This window comes from Leptosomus discolor, chromosome 7 (assembly GCF_034619465.1).
Source record: "Leptosomus discolor isolate bLepDis1 chromosome 7, bLepDis1.hap2, whole genome shotgun sequence".
Lineage (NCBI taxonomy): Eukaryota > Metazoa > Chordata > Aves > Leptosomiformes > Leptosomidae > Leptosomus > Leptosomus discolor.
The window spans coordinates 13,576,468-13,599,974 of NC_141397.1; the positions used below are offsets into that span (position 1 = coordinate 13,576,468).

Here is a 23,507-nt window from a genome sequence, read left to right on the forward strand (position 1 = left end):
TGTAGACATTTATTTAACAAGACATATGCACAGGTTTTAGGCACAAAGGTGTCACTATGACAGGCATTCTTTCGAATGCTACGCAAGAACACCACTCATATGTAGGAGAATCTGCTGGCACGTTTGGCTTTTGATTACCAAATGATATTTCAATAGCCAGGAACTCTCAACTGGAAGTCTTTCCATGAGTACTTATGACCAAATTCTGAAGAACCTCTAAAGGATATAAATTTGGTTGAGCCTGCATTAACCAAGTTGTTTAAGAGAAGATGCCTTACTAGCTTCAGATTACTGCGATCATATTAAAAATCACATTTGCTTAAAAATACACCAAATACATTTTGAAGCAATATTTACCTTCTGACTGTCATGTTCAAAAGTTGAAAACCAATGTTCTGCAGTCTTCATAAGACGAGTGAACATTGCACTGAAGGGGAAAAACCCAGAAACTCGGTGTTAAATAATGTATTACAAGTAAGAGCAAATTAAATGTAAAGGAAGTTGTTAAAACTTACTAGGCATCATGTTCCAGATATTCAGGATTCAAAAGAACTTTCATTTCCTCGCTGAAAAAGGCAACAGTGAACAATCCAAATGTGAATGTTTATTTTTGGTCAGCATTCTGCATGTACTATTATGTACTTATAAGCCAACTTTCATTTAAAGTGCAAATGAGAAAACTAGCCTTTTTAATTAAAAAGAGCAACTCCATTGAACAAATGAAGTCTTTCCTTTTTATAAAGATCAAAAACAAATTAGCTGCCTTGTCTGCACTACAATGAAGTAACCATCTAATTATTCCAAATAACAAATTACTGAATGTCACAATGTATTATTTGAATATGCTTGATCTAGAATAATTGATTGCTGCACAATCTATCACTGTTTGTCCCAAACAAAAAAAATACGGTTACTGGTCAAATATGCAGTATCAAAACATTAATTTATTTTGTTTTAATAGCCTGTATTTTTATTGTACTTTAACAGCAATTAATCAGTGACAGCACCTCTTTTCCATCTACTTTGCTGCTTAGCTCTACTTTTTGAGTGGGGATGGAACAGAATGCTGTGCATAACACATGGTTATTTTAAGTTACTTAACACTGAAGAGCATCTTCTAGGTAATTTTAGGATATCTAAGGACAGACATTGAATAAAAACACACACTTGTAAATAATCTCCATCCTTATGCTTAACCGCCTTTGGACAGTCACGCTGAGGGGTGATAACAGAGGTTATATTACATAGTACGTGTAATTAAATTGGCTTTTATTCACTGCTGGACTCCAAAAGAGAGTGCAAAAAGACAAATCAAAAGAAATGATCTAAATATCACAAGTGATACAAGAAGGCAATTAGTTTCTTTTTTCCTTTTTTTTTTTTTTTAAAAAAAAGCTTTACATATAGGGCAAGAAAAAAAGCATCTGAATTTGGTTGACAGACAATCATGTGTGATGTAACATTTTATACACCTGTATGATTACATGCACACACACACAGTTTGAAGGAAATGGAGAATCAATAGCTAAACTTAATGTTACTACCAAGTCAGATATTGCAGCTACAACACTGTGGCTGATGAAAGAAATATCCATCCCAAGAATTTGTCTACATTGATTTTTTTCTCTTTTCAGACATGAGGAAAGAGAGTTGGTAACAAAACTGTTCTACGACTGTAGTTCTCTAATCTGTCTCCTCTCTGCAATGACAAAAACTAAACCGTTTCTGGCAATGAGGTGAAACAGTAGGTAGGTATGTAAGCTTTTTGATTAAGGTTTTCCTTAGGTTTCTTGTCTCTCCTTTTTTTCACCAGCTAATATATGTGAAGGGGATAATGTCTACACTGTTAATCCCCCTTTCAGAAGCTGTAGCAGGGAAGATGAAATAAGGACATTCCCACCAAAGCATGAGGATGCAACAATTCCTGATATCAACTTATCAATTACAAAGAATTAACGGACATGTATTTATAAGTTCTAGTCCAGCCAACTTATTTTTTTTTTGAAGAAAGCAGATTTTTAATACTATACAAATAAAACACAATGCTTGCCTTGGTTGTGCGGCTTCACTGGCATGTGAAAAGGCTTGGTGGTCACAATGCAGGATAAAGACAATGGGAGCTAAAAGTTCATGCATACCCTAAACATAAAAGGAAGCAAAAGTACAGTAAGATTTTTCAGTCATATAATAGTTCCTAATGCACAGCATCAGGCAGTCAGCGATATTATGTGCAGATTAACTAAAAGCAGGAACATTTACATTCTTAACAGAATGGTTTCATAATCAATGGCTTTTCTCTTAAATTCTGATTAAATCCAAGTGTCTATTCTTCTATAATATACAGAAGCAATGTATTCTCCCTTTTTCTAACACAACAGACAACAAATTGGCAATGGTAGTCAACCATGCACCTGGCAGTTTACTCCAAGATCTATGTTCATAAATATGAATTTTATTTATGGTAATTACAATCATGATCCACAGTACAAAGATCTGCAATAGGGACAAATTACAAAATTTAAAATTATTTTTTTACTTGACAATGTTCCAAAACCAGCACAGCAGTAGCCTTTAGAGGAGACAAGGGCAGCCATTTGGGAAATCGGAAAATGAAATGTACATTCCTATGGACATGAGAAATAAAATGGTTTTTTTGACTTTTTTTTCTTTAAAGTCATTATGTCAATATTAAAAATAAACTCTTTATAACACAATGCATAGGAGATGTAGTACTGTTCCATTACAAACTGTTACTAATATGTACAACCTATATTAAGATACAGGAAAAATATAGAAACATGCAGGATTGGAAGAGAAAAAATTGGTCGATAGTCGAGGACTTGGGCCAGCATTAGAAGCATGGCTGGGCCACCCAGGCCAGCCATTGGTGCTTTTACCTGGAGCCCACCAGGAACAAAAAAGGAGTCTTGATTTGCCTTGATTCACCTGGTGCTTCTCAATTTGTTACCAGGAGCAGAAGCAACAGCTTCAGGAAACAAACAATCCAGTTGGCAAGCAGCAAAGCACTGGCAGGTAAAACTATAGCCTGCAGAATGAAACCTCATCTTCAGTAGACACTCATCTCCTTCCCTCAGATTAGATCAAGGAAAAAGAAGATCTGGGGGATCATAACTGGGGAATCTGGTTATGTCAGGGGAGTTGGGCTCCCAGTGGTGCACTAGGATGGCAGGTAGGATCTACAAGTTGGGGGTCAGCCATACAAAAGAAGTGAGGGGAGCCCTTCGGTGATGGACAGGATATGGGATGAAGGGTTGAGACCTGTCTGGCTGCCTCTGGACACACGGATCACTCCAAGGGGAGGGAACTCCAGACCTCAGCCCAAAACACCAGCTACAGCTGGTGCCAGGCACCCCGGCTACCCCTGCTGGGTCTCGCTCTGGGTGTAGGAGGAAGAGTGTGCTGCCAGCAGTACTCCAGTTCAAAAGTGCAACTACTTCACTAACTGGAGCCTCAGTCCCAACTCCAGGTGAGTGCTCTGGGCAGACAGAGGTGCCAGGAAGACCATCTTGTCTATACTACTGGCAGAAAGAGCACTGGGGCTGGCCCATCAAGCTCACAGGCATTTCAGGCTGCTGTTGGGAGTTGGATGAGTGGTGCCTAGACAGGAGCTGTTCTACTTTTATGCTTGCAGTTCCAAGCTAGGAAGCCTCTCCACTTGCTTTTCCAGCCCTTTTAGTGGCGGACAGACATGAATAATGAGAGCTACATGCTTGTGCAGCTACTCTGCTGCTTTGATGGTGATCAGATGATACTCCATGTAGCATTTGAGGAGTATTCAATATCAGTGAGTCAGCTTACCAGCTTCATACCTCTCAAACAGATCCATTAACTACTAAAACCCTTTAACTTTTATTGGAAATAATTGGGATTTTCCTTAAGTGGTCCAAACTGAGCAGAGCTAGATGTGGAAGCCCTCTCTACATATATCTATTTTGAGTGTGCTCAGATGCATGTTAGTGCATTTTGTCTGTTCATAAGAGGAAATTCCAATACCTAGCAGTGTTGAAGAAAAAAAAAAAAAAGAGGTTTGGAAATTTCTCTGTGTGCTATCAACTGAAATCCTAGGAAATTTAATTTTAATTTCTTCAGGACTGAAATGACTGTTATAGATGCAACTGTAGCGTTGCAGCAATAACGGTCAGTTGACTGGGCAAAGCTAAAGACAGCAAAACTACTGAGGTCTGGAAGTTTTCTTTCTCTTCCTATTTCTGAACCTTTATGGACTACTTTGAAAGATAAACGCCAAATAGAAATTCAGTTAGGAAAAAGAAAAAGATTAAACCCAATGTAGCACTTAATTTCAGGAGCTAATGTAAAATTCCCAAACACAACAATATGGGTTAGATTACAAATTGACAGCTTTAGATTTCTGAAACTCTTATGGTCATAGCAAGAGGGGAAGGAATAGGAGAGACAGGGAGATAGGTCCAGGATTAGACAACAAATGTAAGTGGCAAAAATATTTAAATAAACTGTAGATAACCTGGGTTGTACACTCCTACATATTAACAGCCCTTAGTTAATTAACGGCTCCATGTCTAGTCTTTTATTCGCCCTGATATACTAACATGAAATAAGAGAAACGGAAATGCCAAAACCTTGACTATCTAATAAAACTAGCACCTAAGATGTAAACATATAAGCTGAAGAAAAAGAAAGAGGACATAAAATAAGAATTAGTTATAAAAGATAAAAGCACATCATACAGTCTTCCAACATAATAATATATCAACTTTATAATAAAGTAGAATCATAATGTGGCTGCCCACATACAACAAAAACAAAACAAACAGATGATGAAATATCAGGATTTCAAAAAGATACCTCTGATCTTTCAGTTACAAGAGTACTTCAAATGTTTAGAGATTTTTAGCCTGGCAAGAAAAGCCACCAATGTAATATGCATACACATATTTTTTCAATGCTGCAGTTTACTAAAACTCTTTAGTGTTAATAAATAAGTTGACAGAGCTCAGATAACTTTATGACACTTCCCAGCTACAACAAAATATTGATTTCATAATACAGTCTATAGTTTAGAGAGAAAACCAGAAATATAGCATTTCTACAAAGAAAATTGAATCAATGCATTTCAAAATTATATTGACTTGTCTAAGGGCAATCAAATCATGAGCAAACAATAGTTAGCCTAGTGATTTAACTTAATTGTCACTATTTCTTTTCAGTGTAACTAGGACCAGAATCTTGGCACCAGTCTTACAGAAGAATGGTAAGAGTAATTTTTACATATTCTTAAGTACAATATACTATTCTCTTTAGATCTTATATTTACAGCTGCTGTTTAAAAATTCAACAATCCCAGTGAGGATTCTGTCTTTAAAATCTGTAATACAGCTTCACAACATTCTACTCCATTTGACTAGGGACAAAACCATCTTTTTCCTCATCAAATAAAATGTCACTTCATGCTGGTCAAAAACCCACAAACCCTACTACAAAGACAACTTTCATGTATATACGCATATTAAACAAACATTATTGATTGCTTCTTCTAAGACTATATGCTGATGCTATGTAACAGCTTCAATAAAATGCTGTGAACTTCAGATACATGTTATTTACAAGTATGGAAATTGTCAAGGAATTGTAACTTTTTCCAAATAGTTTTGAAAGAGAAGCATCGGATCCTGTACAAATGCTGCTAGACAGAATTACAAAATTTCATTTATTGGACAAGTGTTGTAATTCTAACAGCAAATGTAGCTCTTGTATGTGGTCACATAAATGAGAGGAATTTTCATAGAGAACAGGACCAGTCCCATGAAGGGTACTGAGTATGAATACAAACTCCTTAATTTGGGCTTTGAATTCAGGTTACTGTGGAGAGAGCATCTTGGAGGTGATCTGGTATTGATGAATTAATGGTAACTTCCATTATTTTTGATAAAATAAGTTAGATTTTGATGTAGTGGAAATTATTATAGGAAGTGGGGCTCGAGTCAATGGTAAAACCAGAACAAATAAAAATAGCAGGACAGGAAGACTGACTGCAACATAGGTATTTGCTAAAAGAGCAAAAAACCCCATATTGTGTTGCTGCCACAAACTGTATTTCCTGTTAGCCAGTTCAGAGAATGGTACTGATGGACATGAAAGAAATGTTATCTAAAAAGAGAGGGAGACATACAAAAAAGCAGGATTGTTACTAATAAGCTAACAGGACCATTTGTTTAAAAAACAAACAAACAAACAAACAAACACACCCTTTTAAAGTTAAGAAAGAAGAAAAGCACCTAATAAAAGCGACACATGTCCACGACAAGAGAGAAAAACTACAATCATTCACTATATTGTAGACTTGACACAGCACCATGAGACCCGGACGATATACTGAACACACTTCAGAAAGAGATTAAATCAACGGTTTTCCATGATCTAAATTTATTTAATTTTCTGCCCTTCACCTCTCCCCTTAGTCCTGTAACAATCCCTTCCTGGAACTACTGCACTACTGATGCACACTAGTTGAAAACAGAGGTAAAGAAGTTTTCTTTGTCAACAGCCTGTAGGCTTGCAAAATTGAACCTGTTCTTTTATCTGCCTATGTTCATTTAGCCCACCAAGCAGTCTTTATTAAAGCTGAGGCATCAGGCAGTCAAAGTTCATTAATACCATTTATATAATCTCTGCAGTTTCAATTAACTCAGCAAGACATTCTACTACATGATAACAGTCTCATTAATTCAATAAAATCCCATAACTATTAACAATATGGTCTATGTTAAACGGGGTGTCACCTAGTAGAAAATAATAGCTTTAACAGCTTGTGATGAAACTCAGGGCTTTTTTTTTTTTTTTTTTTTAAATTTGATCTGGCTAAATATTCCATCCTTATGTAGAAAGGTATTATTTCTTGGTAAGGAATCAAGAGGATTTTAAATATGAGCAGAGGGTAATTAAGTTCTTTTAAGTCATATCAAAGAGTAAAATAATACTTCTTGTTCAATAAGTGATAGACTAAATTAGCTGGAATGTGTTCTTCCATTTTCCCATCATCAGTACTCTGGCCTATATTCACTAGAAAGGGGAGGATGAATACTGCTGAAGTGTTTTCATGAGCAGTGTCCTTCAAATTAAGCTCAGAAATATTTTTTCTTCTCATGCAACACTATTCCTTGCTCACAGCCTGTCAAACATGAGAAATAACCAGCTGATAGAGATTTCATATGTTTGATAACTATGTATTTGATTTTTGATATAATCTGTAAGACAGTTCTTCAGACGTAACCGTTCCTTCAATTCATGTGTCCTTTTTTTCACAAAACACCACTAATTTCCTGGCTTGAGGACTGGGTGGTCACAGACCATGCCTGAAAGCATAGTGTCTTATACAAATCCTAACATTTACCGAACCTCTGTATTTTTGTAACGAAAAATTTTCTGTCTACCTAAAGTTTGCTGCTTTACAGTCTATCCTTTGTTCATGCACACAGTTTATCCCTCAGTTTGTCAGTCTCTACTCACCGTACAATTAATAATAACCTGAAGAAAAAAATACAAATATACTTATGTCAATACTCTGCATACTGGTCTTGCTATATTAATTTAGTATCAAGCTTACACTCCAAAACCTTCAGAGCAAATGTTAAATTAATTTAGCCTGCATCCCATATGGATGCATTGTTAGTGCAACTTTAAGGCTTTCTTTATCATCTTATCAAAAATGGGTTGAGCAGGCTCTCCTTCAGGTAACATTGTAAAAGCAGTATTTGTAGCACCCTTACCCTTCAGTCAAGAGGCATCTGTCAGCTGCATTGTATTTGGATGCTACAAGGTCAGATAAAGGATCTATTTGCTAAGGCTTTAGCACTTTGAGGAAGAACTTAAAATATTATCTAAAACTTAAAATAGTAGCTTTGCCTAAATTTCAGAAGTCACTATTTCTGTTTTCTGTTTATTCAGTGCCATTTTTAATCCTGCTGCATACTTTCTTTCTTTACGTAAGCACAGAAAACCTTTCTTTTTCTTTCTTAACCAACACTGAAGATGATGTTTATTAAGAAATTTCAAGTTAGACAACTTAGCAACCTTAAAGAAAACAATTTGAAGGACTGTCTCATGAGGAAAAAGCATATGTTATTCAATGAGCTTACTTTTCTCACTATGCAGCTGACAAGCAGCTCTTTGATTACTTTAGCATTATGATACAACTTCAGATACAACAGAACTACATTATTGTCAAACCGTATAGAAGATGTTGAGTCAATTGAATGCCACCTGTACAGTATTTTCATTACCTGTTTATAAAGCAACTGTTCATTTTCTCTGGCATAGCAGAACAGAACATCTGTAAGAATTTTCCTCACATTCTCTTGCTGGAAATACTGCATTTCAGGAAAGCTGAAAATGAAGAAATACAGCAAAAGTAAACAATATAGCACACAGAATGTCAGTCGTTGGTCTTCTAGAAATGGTTTTAGGTAAGATAGCATCCCCCTTGTCTGCTTTCCCACCACTCTGCGAATAGTGGGTGCTGCTAGAGTAAGAATACTTCTAAAGACTTGTTATATTTGATTTGCAACCAAAATTCTGAACCATGTTCTTTAATATACATCAGTTCGCTACATAGATATGATGATATCACCAGTTACACTTAAATAAGTAATCCCTTTTAACATTATGAAAACTAGAGATCTGCAAGAATGAAATACAATGGCAGATCGTTTTAATCGCGAACTTCTTACACGCAGACAATCCATTGAAAATAATGACTTGGAGAATTTAATCCAAATAAAACAATGTACCACATGAGTATGTTCCCAAGTGCCTAAAGGATCAAGTTCCTTATGTCCTCCATGTCATGAAAACAAGTTGAGTTGAAGCCGAATGAAAGGAGACAGAATGAGAGGCAATGACTGAAGCAAAGATCTACCCTCTCCCTCCTGCATACAGACTCTTACTGTCGAACCTAGCAGCCCAGAAGACTGTTCTGGTCCTAGGTGGCACAGCACCCCAATAGTAACTTAGCTCGAAGACACTGCTCCACTGATTATCAGTCCTTCACCAATGAATCTAAAACCTGCTAGGAACACTTAGAAAAGGAGCATGATCAAAACCACCAAGCAGACACTTCTCCCCTAAAAAACCCAAGTGAGTTAAAACTAAAACTGTTGCAAATCGTTTTCTATTGATTAATTTGATTCAGGTACTAGAAAAATAAGTACCGAAGATCAAACCTCCATAGATAAAAAACATACTTCATATGACATGCTCACATTTTTAAAATCTGTGTTAGGTTGGCAACTGTAACTGGATCAGTCTGCCCTGCAGTTTCATGAATAGCGCTTAGCCCTGCTCTTCATTTTTTTTAAGATGAAAGTTGGGCAAAGGAAGAGTACAAAAGCTACAATATGTTAAAGACGTTTGTAAAATTTCCAGTTCTAAACTGGAAAAAAATGGAAGAAAGAAGCAGCATATACACAACGGTTCAATATTTCACGAACATTTGAAAAATTACTAGCATTTTAATGACAAGATTACTAAAATATCTCATAACTGACACGAAAACCAGTACCCTAATCTTCTTGAGCTCTAAGCAAGCTGCATTAGACCTTACTAGCATCTTTTGTGATGCAACATAATTAGGCATTTCACTGTCTTTAGTAGCTGTCTCAAACTTTAAAATTATGAAAACATTTGATTCTCTGGCAGGGCAAATATCCTTTAAGTGAAATAGAATGAAGTCGAACTAGTGTGAGAATAAGTGAAAAAAGCTTCTGGGAAAATCCTGTTATCTATGTATAATCCAGGAAAATGTAAATATTTACAATCAGTAAGTATTCTGAAGCAACTCTCACCTCTGCATCCTGCTCCTTCACTGTTGCCAGTAGGAAATAAAGTGGTTATGCAGGATGCACTTGAATGAATAAGTGCACAAACAAAAGTGTTTCCGTGCTTACTGAAGAAGTAACTAGATGGCAAAGAATATTTCGTAAAGCAACCACCCCAATCCACATCCAGCTACGTGGAGCACTTACAAAGTAAAAAAAAAATATCTGGAAAGGTATAATACCAAAAAGAGGGGAAAAGGTGAAGTTGGACAAAGAAAAACAGAAGAATACTTAAAAAGACAACAAAAGCAGGCCTCAAGCTAGATTGCTGAAATAAAGGTTATAGTATTGTCAGTTTTAAAATGAAATCACGTGGATTGCAGATAAGGTTTCTTCAAGCAAATTTTTTCCTGCTTTGCCAGTCAGCTATAATGGTAAACTTCAGACCAGCTATCTTAAGGCTGTTGTAAAGCCTGTCATAGAGAAACAATATAGAGAACTATAATAAATTACTTCAGATAAAACTATTAGCGTTAATGATTACTGTGGTCATCTCACAGAAGTAATGACAGGTAAGCACAGAAACATAACTAATTAAGGCTAGAAAGGTGCTTTGAAATCGTTGGATGAAGGACCTGAGTCAAGAGATAAGGCAGAGAGGGCACCGTGGCTTAAACACAGCAATGCTGAAGTCCTGAGCAAGGCATTGGGATGAGGGGTGTAACGTTTTCTTGGCACCTGGTGGGGGTAATGGAAGACCAACATTTGGAAACTTGTATGCACTTGTACTAATCATATTACTGTAAAGGAAGGACACAGCTGAGACCAAAAGTGCATTACAGCAGATGGCAATCGACATAATTTAGGGGTTTGAAGAGATTATTTCTGAAGGACTGTTATTCAAAGCTGTCCTATGAAGTTTAGGAAGAGAAGACTAACAAAGAAAACTCAAAAATACACAGAGATATCTGTGAGGATCTAGTAATACCAGAGATTGTGACAGAAAGGATAATAACGAACTCAGCAATAAGCTGGCTGAAGTATTAATTATGGTAAATGTAAATACAAGAGATCATGAGGGAACTATCAGTTCAGGATGGATTTTTATGGAGAATGTCATTTTATGATTAAAGCACTATTTTGGAAATAAAGTATCCTCAAATCAGGCAAGGAAAGAATACTTTTCATGAACACTAAAATATTACATTTAATTACATTCCTGAGAAAGACTGCATAAGGACATGGGAATTTTGATAGCCTTTTACCACAACTACAACTGAACAACGGTGCATTGAAGTCCCTGCTTCCTGAAAGTGAAGACCAGTGTGAGTTAGTTATCATTTTTTAAAACATTCCTTTAGCCCATTCAGGGGTCCCTACACCAGAGGCCGCCAGACTTCGACACAGAAGAAACTTTGGCTGTCAACTAAATAGAAGGATGCACAAATACTTCATGAAACAATTTTGGTGGCAGACAGAAATGAGTCTCTTAACCACAGCCACTGAGTGCCCGTCTTTTATTTCAGGAACAGATTCCATCCCCTGCCATTCCCCAAGCCTGTTACTCAGCTGGAATGGGAAAACCTACTAAACCAGCAAAAATGGAAGATGCTTTTGCAGCTGCAAAGGTTTAGTAAAGAATAACTCTGTGTGTGTGTGTGTGTCCGCTCACTATTTCTTGAAAACAAATTGGTGTATAAAGTTACCTCTCCCTTCCAGCAGTCCCTCCTCTTACATAGAAGCTAGATTTTGTCTCCTGTGTTCATACTCAAGGAATTGCTGTTTCTCCCCATCTCTTATATACACTTAGGAAGAACGTAGCTGCCTAATGGCTTCTCCACTACCTTTTTTATGGGTGGGCTTTTTTTTTTTTTGTCATTTGGGAGATGGAGAGCTTGAAACAGCAGCACCCACCACTACTCATCTTCACACAGCTTCCATTGTCCTAAACTGTGATTGCTACTCCTGAAGCAGAAACTAGATAGGCCAATATATGAAAGTACTACCACAAAAGATTAGTCTACTGGGAATGTCCCCTAAGCATTTTGTTTTCTTAAAACGCTGGACAGACAAAGAGGGTAATCAAATCCAGCCATTTATAATCCCAGATGTATAAGATGATGCTATCAAGTAGACTGGTATTTTGATTTGACTGGTAGCTAAATGCTCTTGCATCTGCTAATATTTCTGCAGAAAAAAAATTCTTCTTTATCACTTACCTTCTTTATCATCACAAAATAAATCAGCATTGTTCCTTGCTACATCTTTTGAATGACAGTAATTAATCACTGCATTCTTAAGTCTGCTATGAGTTACTATGGTGCTAGTTCATACACACCTTCCTTTCTTAGTAGAATAATAGAGTGCAGTATTATAGTCATAACTTGGTTGGTAATGCTATCTACATTTAAAGTAAGGCTTTTACTTGCATTATAGTAAACCTCCCTTACCCTCCTTCTCACCCTCATTTTTAGAAGCTTCTCACTTGAGATTGAAAGAGATGGTGTTTGGTTCTAGCTCAAAAATACCTATTTCTAGACAGATGAAGGAAAATCCATACTGAACCTTTCAACTAATGTAAAAAATAAGTCAGGTGATTATTTAGAAATGTTGATCACAAATGAGTTAGGACTAACTTAACAAAATCCTTCCCTACTTCCTTTGTGAATATTGGAAGTTCTGCAACAGGCAAAAAAATATATTTAGACATTATGGCTTGGATTACTCTCACCTGACTTTAGGTGACCTCAGTTTATTTAGGTACAGGTGAGCTAGAAGCCTTTTAGAATTACTGAAGAAAAACATAGTTCTCTATAGTGTGATTCATCAGACCTATACTAGACGTTTACTTTAGGAAGAGATGATTTGTGTCCTAGAACTCTTCAGGTACATAGGATCTAAAGGATGATTATCCTAGTTGTGAGCATCTGTGTTTTACAAATCTAATTATTAGGTGAGATAAGGATTCACAAAACGCATACGAACACACACACGAACAAACTTTATCACAGTTCCCTTTAGGTAACAAAATTCTGAAATTTAAAACGATTTAAAAAGCATATTTCTAGCCACTTTCCCATCTATTATTACTACACTTCAGAGAACTCTAATAAAAACACTATAGAGTAAATTCTTTACTGCTTTGATAGATGGAACTCTGGTTTGCTACTCTGTGTGCAGCTAGCATCACCCTCTACAGCATTATTTACTTGATGCTGTTGGATAAGAGAGTACTGAATTCGATGTCAAAGAATATAAAAACATTTGTTAAATAAGAAACAGAAGCTAGAAGATAATGATTATGGTAACTGAATAAAATACCCAATTATTTTAACCTTTAATAAAAAGCACTGTAAATTAATGACAAATTTTTAAATTGGAACTCCAGGAATTTATTTAAAGAATGGAAATGCAAAGGACAACATTAAAGTGAAGGTACTTACATTCCAAAGCCAGGGAACGTAGAACTTACCGTTTCCTGCACTAATGATACTTTACAAACAGATATGTATGTGTACATAAAATGCACACTATGTTTCACGGTTAGGCAAACAACAAGTGTACATATAAATGCATGTAGTTTATCAAATACATTCATGTTACTTTGATAAATTTAGCCCCTTCATTGTTTGACTTATTTGATATTGATGATGCATAATGCATGCTGCTATTGTTTCAAGTAGACATTATTTTGTACAAATACATAAATGGAAATTTCTCTAGTTACTATTACTGATATTAGTGAATCTGCCATTTGCCAGAATGAGAGCCTGGACTTTGTATATATACATATATTTTTAAATAACAGTCTTACATCCAACATAACCTCCATATAACTCTTCATTCTCCAATTATAGTTTAGATACGTATATATTTTAATCTTAGAACATCCTGAACTGTTTCCTTTAACAAACAAAAAATACCATCTGTTGTGAGAATGCATATGAAAGCATACTCAGCTTTTAATTATACATCTCATGGCAAAATGCATTCAAGAATCGGTCTAGGGACAGACGTACAAAATATCCCAAAACTAGACAGCAATGATTTCTTCTGCTTGACTTTGTTTCTGTAAATGAAAATGTGTAAGCTTGGGATTTGTAAAATCTATGACTATCACCACTTTTTTCAAGTTATAAGGAGAAATATTTGCAATACAGTAAAATTTCACATTGCAGCAAACCAGTAATTGAATTTAATTAGATTTACACATCAGTCAATGCTTCCACTCTGAAAAGAAATGGTTTCAGGAACTGAGTGTTCTAACTCAAACAAGTTCCTAAACAGGAATGACCTAAGGGCCAAGAAGATGAAAACATAATCACAGTAATATTAGGACAAATTTTAAAAGGCATATGTGACAAATAACACTAGTAAAGTGATAAACAAAAATAGAATTGCTTAACTTCTCTAGATGAGTGACATTTCCCTTACTAATTACAAACTGCTTTTTTATTATTGATTGAATAAATGTTAAGAACTAAAGAAAGTCATCTGTTCAATCTTTTATTGTGATAATTAAGTTAAAAAATCTTTCAGTTTCTCTTACCTTCTCTTTGCTTCATATGGAAAACTGCTTTAAATTTCACATAGTAATACATTTCCTAATATCTTAATTTAGAAGAGCTTTTCTTCAATGATACGAATAAATCTCCAGGGTTTAACGTTTAACTCAATTTTCTCATTTTTCACTCCAAGAAAGCTGTATTTTTATACACTTAATGTATGTTTCTACACATTCATGTTCAGCAATCCTGACATTTTCAGTAACCGAAGTCAAGAAAACACAATATAATGTATACCACATAAAAACGCAGAATCTAAATTTATATATAGAAATTTCTTTGAATATCTACATACGTTCTTGTCACATCTTGTTCAATCATTGCTCGAAGCTCTTTATCCTGGAAAAATTTATTCCAAAGACTCTGAAATAAGGAAAAATAATTGTATGAATGAGAGACTTCTACTAATACGTAAGGCTTACATACTACATCAGCAAAGTACTGTACAAATATTAACTAATTAATCCTCAACTTTCCTATTGGATAGGTATATCAATATTTGATAGTGAAAAAGAATGTTGGTGACCAGCCCAACGTATCTGAGAAAGTTTAGATCAGAGATGAAAACATTCAAGTTCCTGGATCCTTGTTCTAGGATCACTCCATTTGTTCACTGGATGGCTGCAGGTCTATGATTACTTGTAAGGAGTCTATGAAGAAAATTTAGAAAGGCAGAGTAAATTTAAACTTACCAGCACCAGCCTCTTAACTGAAAAAAAAATCAGTACTTCACTCAGAGAAAGGTCTGTATCACTGTACAGTACTACATTTCTCCCATGAATGTACAGATTCTAATTGGAAGCTGCAGTAATTTCCTTACTAAGAAATTGTTTGGAAGTAAGCTAGTTTGTCTTAGTGGAGGCAAAATCAAATAAGGAATGTACGATGACCAAATACCTATTATGAAAACTACATCATTCTAATGGTACATACACACAGTGCAGATCAAGACTGGCCATTCTAAAAAAGTTCTGATAGGGAAAACCAGGGTATTTAAAGCTCACTGTCAACGCTAAAAAAATACTAAACCCAAGAGTTTGAAGTAGGTTTAGCTTCTATATCTGTCCTTACGACCATTTCCATTCCCTTTCTTTGATGCCCATGCCTTGTTTACCAAAATTTTGCAAAAGCTAACCTGAAAGAAGAAAGGAAATGTTGTTCTTTGTATCCTCCAGAAAAAGTATTGTGAAGCCTACTCTTTATTGTAAAGGCATGGTAGCTTGACCATATTGATTTAAATACAGAAGGAACAACATCTATAGCACTCTTTTCATGCAGGTTAGTTTTCATATAGCAGCAGCACCAGTGAATGAATTACCATACAAAGAGAGTGGCTACAACACTTCCAGAATTTCTTGCTCCCCTGTAAACAATTCATTGCCATGGTGGATTAGGCTCCACAGAAAGATAAGAGAAAGTAAACAAATGTTATCTAACAGCAGGACAGTAAAATAACAAAAATTAAAATGTTAATTAACTTCTATAACTGTGTTACAAACTATGAAAAAAAACCCCAAACTTTAAAAGTATGTATATCCTTGACAACGTCTTACGTAGAACTAGTATCTTTTTAAAACTTGCAGCTCTTTTCATGCAGCTAGATCACATTTTGAAACTCCCCTGCCCCTGCTCCCACCCCGGTCCATCAGAGCAAAGGACAAAGGAAATGGAATTTGCCTTTCAAAAAGGAAGCAAAACCCAGGACACTGAAAGGGTAAGATATTAAGTCACTGCAGAGGCTGAAAGGCACTTCGCTCTTCATTCCTACACCTGATTTGGCCTGTGGCCTTGTTTTATAGATTAATCCCCTGCCATACACTCTGACACATTAACCTCTGTCTTCTATGTCCTAAAGGCATCACAGGCAGAAAGATGGTTGTGCCACTGTGTATATTCACAAACTACAGCAGAAACACTTTAAATATTTTACATTTGACACAATTTTCTGTCCAGCTGGATGCAAGAATGGTTTAATGCCATGCACACTTTGTACTGGCTGCAGAGCCACCAATGTGCCTATGATCAATACCTTCATGTTTCAACAAACAAATCTCTCTCTCCTACATTAAAAATGAAGCAGAGTACCACACTAAATACAAACAAAATATGGGCTTCTGTTTGTGAACAAAATGGAAGTACAAGCAGTACCACCAAAGATATCTGTGACAGTCTTCCCAGGTGTAAATCTCTTAAATGCAGACAAACAAATTATTTTCATTGTATTAAGTCATTCTGAAAAAACTAATAAAAAAAGAATTTTCAAAAATGGTAATACAATTAACAGAAAAGCTGAAAGATATGTGCTATAAAATACTTAAGAGCTTTTCAGGTATAACAAAATGCAGTAGAAAAAGACCTCCTAAATTTACATGTAAACCGTCCTCAGTGTCGTGACTTCGCAAATATCAAGCTACTAGGGAGTCCTATTAATTTAAATGAGAGCTGGATGCTCTGCACTTAATGATAGTCAGGCCAAATATTTTTACCACATTTTCAGTATTTCTTTAAAATCTGGATCTTTCACTTTGCAGGTGGCTGCTTTCTGATTAGAAAAGAAACTTTTGTTTCTTTTAACTATAAAGAAAAAGAATTAAAAACCTTGCAAGAAATGCCTATCTTGCGGCCTGGTACTTTACACATTAACTCAGTGCGTATACGACTCAGACATAGAACAATTCTATTTTTGCTGGAGAAAAACTTCCAAGGCTGAACAGCCTTCCACAGGAGGGTTCTTCAGTATTTGCTGTTAGCAGCATTCCCTTCATATTGACTGTTTAAACACTCCTTCAACCAGAGCCATTTTACATATAAAATGAAAACACACAGTGATAAAAAATCATATCAATTAAAGAAAGGAGATGCTGTGAAACTGGACTTACAGTCCAGCCTTCCTCATGATAAGCCCTGAAAAATCAGAATATTAACCTGGAAATTAGCATTTCTGTTTGTTCAGAAGAGCCTGTGAGCCAACTGTTAACACAAATCAGTTTGGAAATTTAGAAGGAAGATTTTAGCACCTGCCATTTTGCCTTCTTCAGCAAGAACTCACTTGTGTCACTATGACTATGATGAGAATTTTAGTAGCACATGTGTTGACAGAACCAAGGGTCAACTTACCCCCTCGTCCTGAGAGAGTGGGTTGTTGATTATCAGATCTTGCTGTCCTGCTTTCCGAGGGTTTGTAATGTGCTGGGTAAAAACAGACAAAAATCAAATCTTCTTCTGTTACACTGTAAGTATTAATATCTATGTCAAAGCATCAGAGTAGAGAATTTATTTTGTACCAACTTACAATTTCTTTGATCATATTGTAAGAAGTTCTTAAGTCTGAAGTGGTTTTAATCCACTGACTTCTGTCTTGGGGTAGAACCTCCAGAAATAACTATCAACAAAACAAAATAAATGCATTAGGTTTAATCAATTTAACATAGCTTTTCATGTAAGTCCTACCAGACAGCATAAACCATCTCAGAAAGGAGCAACAAGTACTCTACACATAAGAAGAAAGCAAAGACCTATAAAAACCTCCTGGATTTAGTACTTTCCAGTCAAATAAATAACAAGCTAGAAACAATAGCAGTTCTACGGTATGAAATAAAGCATTAAAACCAACTGAAACCACAAACTCAAGCTTTGCAAACTGTCACAACTTCAGTAAAGTTGATTGAGACTTCCAAGGCAGAAACAAAATGCTAAGAAATGAAAACAAATATACAAAGCTTGAAGCTATTTACATAACACCAATGAGCTAATGCAACATGCTTAAAATCAAACATGAATGCAGAGCAGAAACTAAGCACACAGAGATATACTCTACCTAAGAAATTTAGAAAGGGAAAATCTTAATCTACAGAAAAGAATTCTGCAAGACAGTTACAAGAGTCAATTTTGCAAAAAGTCGAATGCCTTTATCTCAGTTCTTTCACATTTCTGTTTAAAAAGGGTTAGAAAGAAACATCTATGGGAAAATACTATCTAATTGCATATAAAATAAGGAAAAAACCAGAGTATTTTCTTGCTTTTTAAATGTTTCTATTTACACGTTATAAAGTGTTAAATAACAGTAAATACTGACAAACAAAAACCATTCCCAAATTACAAAAAATACTTCAGTATTTCAGAACTTCACAAAACTAGACAATATTTTTAAAACAGGCAGTCTAAAACTGAGCCCTAACTGGTATTGGGACATGGAAATAAAACCAGCCTTATTTCTAAAGTAAAACCATTCCTTGATTTAATTAGTGGACAGTGAGCGACTTGATGCTTTTTTTAGTTCAGGGTTTTGAGTTATGGCCTTATAATTTAGAGCCTCAAGAAGAAGCAGACTGGTAAAACAATGTTTGTGGCATATATTCATCTGGCCTCCTGAAGAAAGTATTTTCATTACATATGTTGAACGCTATGTACATTTCAAATTTCAATTTCTTCCATTCATGTATAAAGAGTATTTTCATTTTCTTTTTACAGGTCTTTGTGCCAAAGTGAAGCCTGAGAAATTCCAAGTGAGATAATTTAAATTATCAGTGCTAACATACAGCAGCTCTACTAGGAGGGTAAATGTTCTCTGCTATCATAGTGCAGTACAGAAAACCTGAGGACAGTGCAACAAAATTCTTTTGGACTTTATATAGCATCTCAGTATTACTTTGCTTTCCTTCTCTCTTCCTTTCCCTGCAACTTTAAAAAACACAGTAAGAGACTCCTGAGGACCTGTTGTGTTTTAAGATTGGAAGATCTGGCTTCCCCCTCTATCCAGTCACTACAAGAGAGATTGGGTTTCATTTTCTCATTTCACTGGGAAAAGCTGCTAGCAGAAGCATGAGACTGATTTTAAAGGAGTTCCAAGTTCCACAAAACATAAATTGTGAAACAAACTTCCTTTTTATTTCCAGTGCATGACTTCACTGCACGGAGACTGAGAGGAGAGATAGCTGTGTGGCACTCAATTCTAAACACACCACCCAGCACAAAGATATTCTTTACTAGGAATCTTTTGCTATCACCCGAAACTCAGCTTTAAGGCAACTCAATATGATTAGCAAATGTCCTATGAATTATAAAAATGAGTAGGAAAACATTGGGATGAAGTCTTTCGGAAAATTCATGATTCTTTGCATCAGTAATCTTCCAGCGCATCAGGTAATGTGTTGATATATTGCAACCACAAACTGTAAATAAATATTTTCTCTTCTTACCTTCCAGCAAACACTACGGAACCTGCTGCTTCTCAGCTGCCCATTAATCCCCTTCAGCCGTATAGTTGCCAAGTAATTGTTGTTTACAAATAGTTCTTCCCATTCTTTACTACATGCAAAAGGAAAACGAATGAACATTTAAATAAAAAAAAGCCTTAGCTGATTTAAGGACTATATGACACTACACAATTTTGGATAAGCAGAGGAAAGGAACTTTTTTTTTAATGTATATATTTAGTTGTGTACCATTTCTAAACGCATGGCTGTCTTTTTGGACACATTTCTTCTTTGGATTTAATGAATATGTAGATCGCTATAATTATGCCAGCTACTGAAATTCATAATGTCTATGGAGGCTATTCCATTTCCTCTAAAATGTTGGTACTGCAGTTCAGTGAATAAACAAGAAAAATGAATATTAATATAAGCACATTCATGTTTCAGCTGTAGACAAAGAAGTACCTATTCCAAAAATATGCAACAGAAAAGTATACTGTTGACTGTATTAGCTCCTCACATGACGTATTTGCTTAAATGAACCTTCTTTTCTTCTTAATGTCAAGCTGGGCAGTTAAGCATAATAGAAGATGACTTTCTTTAACATTTAGTGCTATTTACTACTGAAATCACTCCTACTTCTTTCTACATGATCAGTTTTAAAATTTTAACAGGTGCTAGCAAATTTAAAAAAACATCAAAAAATTAAAAAGCCTCACTGTATAAACTGTTAAAGGCAAGCTTGAGTACCTTGCAGTACCTATGGCTGACTAGATAAACAACCTAAATATGCCTCCCAGGCATGCAGGCACCAGGGGCCTAACACCTGTGCCTCATTAATATACAAGTAAATCTGCTCTACTGGGAAACAATTGGAAATTAATTGTCCCAAACCATCTACTGAGTTTGAATAAAAGAATTAAATCTATATTTCCTGCACCTTCTACTGAAACAAATCTCAAGAACAGTACAAGCCATTCGATGGTCTTAGTAGCCCAAGACTTGCTCACAGACTTTCTGCAACCACTCTAAAATCCAAAGGGTAATTTCAACGTAAAGAGCTGGGTGATGTGCAAGGAAATGTGTTTCAGATTTATTTTCAACACATGTCCTTAAGGTGAACATCTCCTTCTCCCACTGTCACATGGGAGACTATTATTTCTCCCTGGGAGACCAAATGAAACCAAAGAGGGAAACTACTATTGTGACTCCAGGGTAAGATCTCACCAGATTTCCTTTGCAAAGGAGGTTCACAGAGTGGGTTATACTAAATACCAACAAAGCCTAGTTTTGCAAACTGCCCTAAATCTATCCAAGCTGAAGTTAGATAGTTTTCAGCCTCTTAAGCTGAGTTGTGAGGGTTTTTTAAACCTTGTTTTAGATAAAACGTGTTCAGTTTGAGAACAGAGTTATATGATACAGTTGATGGAAAAAATTGGGGAACGGATTTGGCAAGCCAGGAACTTATGATCCTGTTCTTTTGAGACGGGAGTGAGCTCATGATCCACGCTGAGACCAGAAGTGTTGTATTTGTGAATGAATCACCTTTCAGGTAGGATAATAAAGGTGTTTACCTCTGCGCCTTGATTATTAATTACTTTGAAAAGCGAAGGTAAGAGCAAAGATGACTAAAGCAGTGTTAGCCTGAGGGGTAAGGGCTGCTTTAGCTTCTGCCAACTGCCAGCATTCCCAGGTGACCAAAATACAAATCAGTAACTCCAATGGTGTGGGGCAGCTTCCTTCCTGCCTGCCTCATCTGCCATTCTCCAAGTCAGAAAGACTACCCAGTCACCTCACTGTCTCCCTGTCTCCTATACATCCTTATCGTCTGCAGCAAGCTGCCTACAACTGTTTTATCATGATTCCGTCTCCTTTAAATACAACGTAAGGTATGTAGCAGACACAGCCTGAGAAAAATCTGGGCCTTTCACAGTCATTTAGACTTCAGTAACTACAGTATATTATGCCTATTTAAATAACCCTCCTGTTTCTATCATGTATAATATTTGTCATTTGCCACTGTAAATTTTGTAGCATCATTGGCCATTATAACTACTGACAAGCTGCAGTAAAAAGTTCAAACCTAAGGTAATGATGCTTCAAGAGTGACACATTCCCCTGCACACACACCAGGTCAGGCTCTGAAGCTATTCACATTGTTCTGCAAGTGGATGACATTCCCATAATGTCTCTGAAAATGCCGGTATGTCAGCTGACTTAACAAAAGGTTTCAACTACCGTAACTGTGAATAGAAAGAATAGAGAGGAAAGAAGCTCTTCAGGTTATTTTTTATACCAACTGCTGGGAGTGATTGCTACACAGTAAGAAAGTAATTTCAACACTTCTTAAATTGTATTAGTGCAGATACTATGCTTTGTGGGGTTTTCTTTGGTGTTTTTTTTTTTTTTCCTTGAATTTGTAATGCAATTCCAAACATGTTTTGAACAAAATTACCATTAAAACAGCCAAAAGAAATTTGGCAAGATCATATCTCCTCCCTTCGCTACTGGGATCACTAAAAATAAAAGTTATAAGCAACGAAAAAAAAAAAGACTTGGGAGCTGGAATCTGCTCAGTTTTAGTAGAGCTGAATGATGTCTAAAATCCTTTCTGAACAGCATTCACTAATTTATTTCTCAAATATTTTGAATGAATGCTGATAAATTAAGCCTTACAATTCTAGAGACTGTTTCAACAATGGTAACACTGTGTAATATTAACAAGCTATCAATTCTAAAAGGATAGTTTTTAAAATTATATAGCCCTACTCTGTAAACTAATATCTATGAACCTTGTTAACCCAGGCTTGCAGAAAATTCATCGGTCAAAGCAAAATGAGCAATGAAGATTGGAACTCAAGTCTACCACATCCATTTGCTTCACTGAAGTGAAAGGCTTCAAGAGCCAATTGGAACCACTTAAACTATGAATAAGCACATGCAATTGTTTTTAATCAAACTAGAAAATTAACTGTATAATCATGTGTTAATACCACCTTTAGGTTGTACAATTAAAAGAAAGACAAATGCTGATGTTAATGTTTTCTGGCTATTTTGTACCTATTTTTCATTTCATAATCTTATTTAAATATCCTGTCTAATATACTACTGTAAAGTCTTCATAATGTAAGACCTGCACAAGGAAAAAGTAATTGGATTAATGTTTCTTTAAGAAACTTAATTTCACATGCTGTATCTATGCAGTAACCGTTCAATGTAAAATATTTATTGGCATGAGTTAGGGACAGTTGCACAACTTTGACGTGGGAAAAGTGCTCAATAAGTATGAATGAAAAAGCAAGCAAACCAATGGAAGGGATGAAGGGTGCAGATGCGTTCTGCAAGGTTTGTTCTTAGTTCTCATCTGTTCCTTTCCATCTTTTGAAACACGCATTTATGTCATAACTACAAGAGTCTGAATCTGTCCGCAAAAGAATTTTATACTGGCGTCTGCTCTAACACACACACTTTCTTGCTTATAAGAAATGAGGCTGATCTTCTAGCAAACCACATATAAGCATATTTATTATTCTCTTTCTTCCAAACAGGACATGTTTTGTGGATCTGAAGCTTGTCAAAACAATCACAAACATTAGATTTTCAGAAATAAAAGTCCAAAGATTTGGAAGAGAAATGTCTGTCTCTGTCAACACACTGTAAGGAAGGGAGCACAATGAGCAGGACTTTACATCAGAAAGTCTAAGTAAAATTTTACATGCACTTAAATACCATTTTTGAAAAGGTATTTAAATCTCTAGTCTAGTAAAGACTAGTCCAGTGTCTAGTAAAAGACACTGGAATGCCACTAGTGCTCAGCTTCAAAGGAGCAAGCAACTGTAAACTCTTTAAGAATGAGTGATACCAATAATTTAACAAGATGCCTGGAAAATAATTCTGGAATTCAAACAGTATTCCTCAGAGTTTTATTGAGGCAA

At 35.7% G+C, this 23,507-nt stretch overlaps 1 protein-coding gene across 4 annotated transcripts in view; it reads right to left on the reverse strand.

Annotated features, from left to right (window-relative positions):
- TBC1D5 (TBC1 domain family member 5) overlaps positions 1–23,507 on the reverse strand; it is a 192,942-nt gene that overhangs the window by 128,587 nt on the left and 40,848 nt on the right. For all 4 annotated transcript variants that reach the window (XM_086467911.1, XM_086467910.1, XM_086467909.1 and 1 more), the window contains exons 3-10: positions 19,576–19,684; positions 17,670–17,759; positions 17,495–17,566; positions 14,673–14,740; positions 8,280–8,382; positions 2,051–2,139; positions 516–566; positions 358–427 (exon numbers count right to left, since the gene is read on the reverse strand). In XM_086467911.1, coding sequence (XP_086324037.1) covers positions 358–427; positions 516–566; positions 2,051–2,139; positions 8,280–8,382; positions 14,673–14,740; positions 17,495–17,566; positions 17,670–17,759; positions 19,576–19,684 — 652 coding nt within the window. The remainder of the gene's footprint in view (positions 1–357; positions 428–515; positions 567–2,050; positions 2,140–8,279; positions 8,383–14,672; positions 14,741–17,494; positions 17,567–17,669; positions 17,760–19,575; positions 19,685–23,507) is intronic.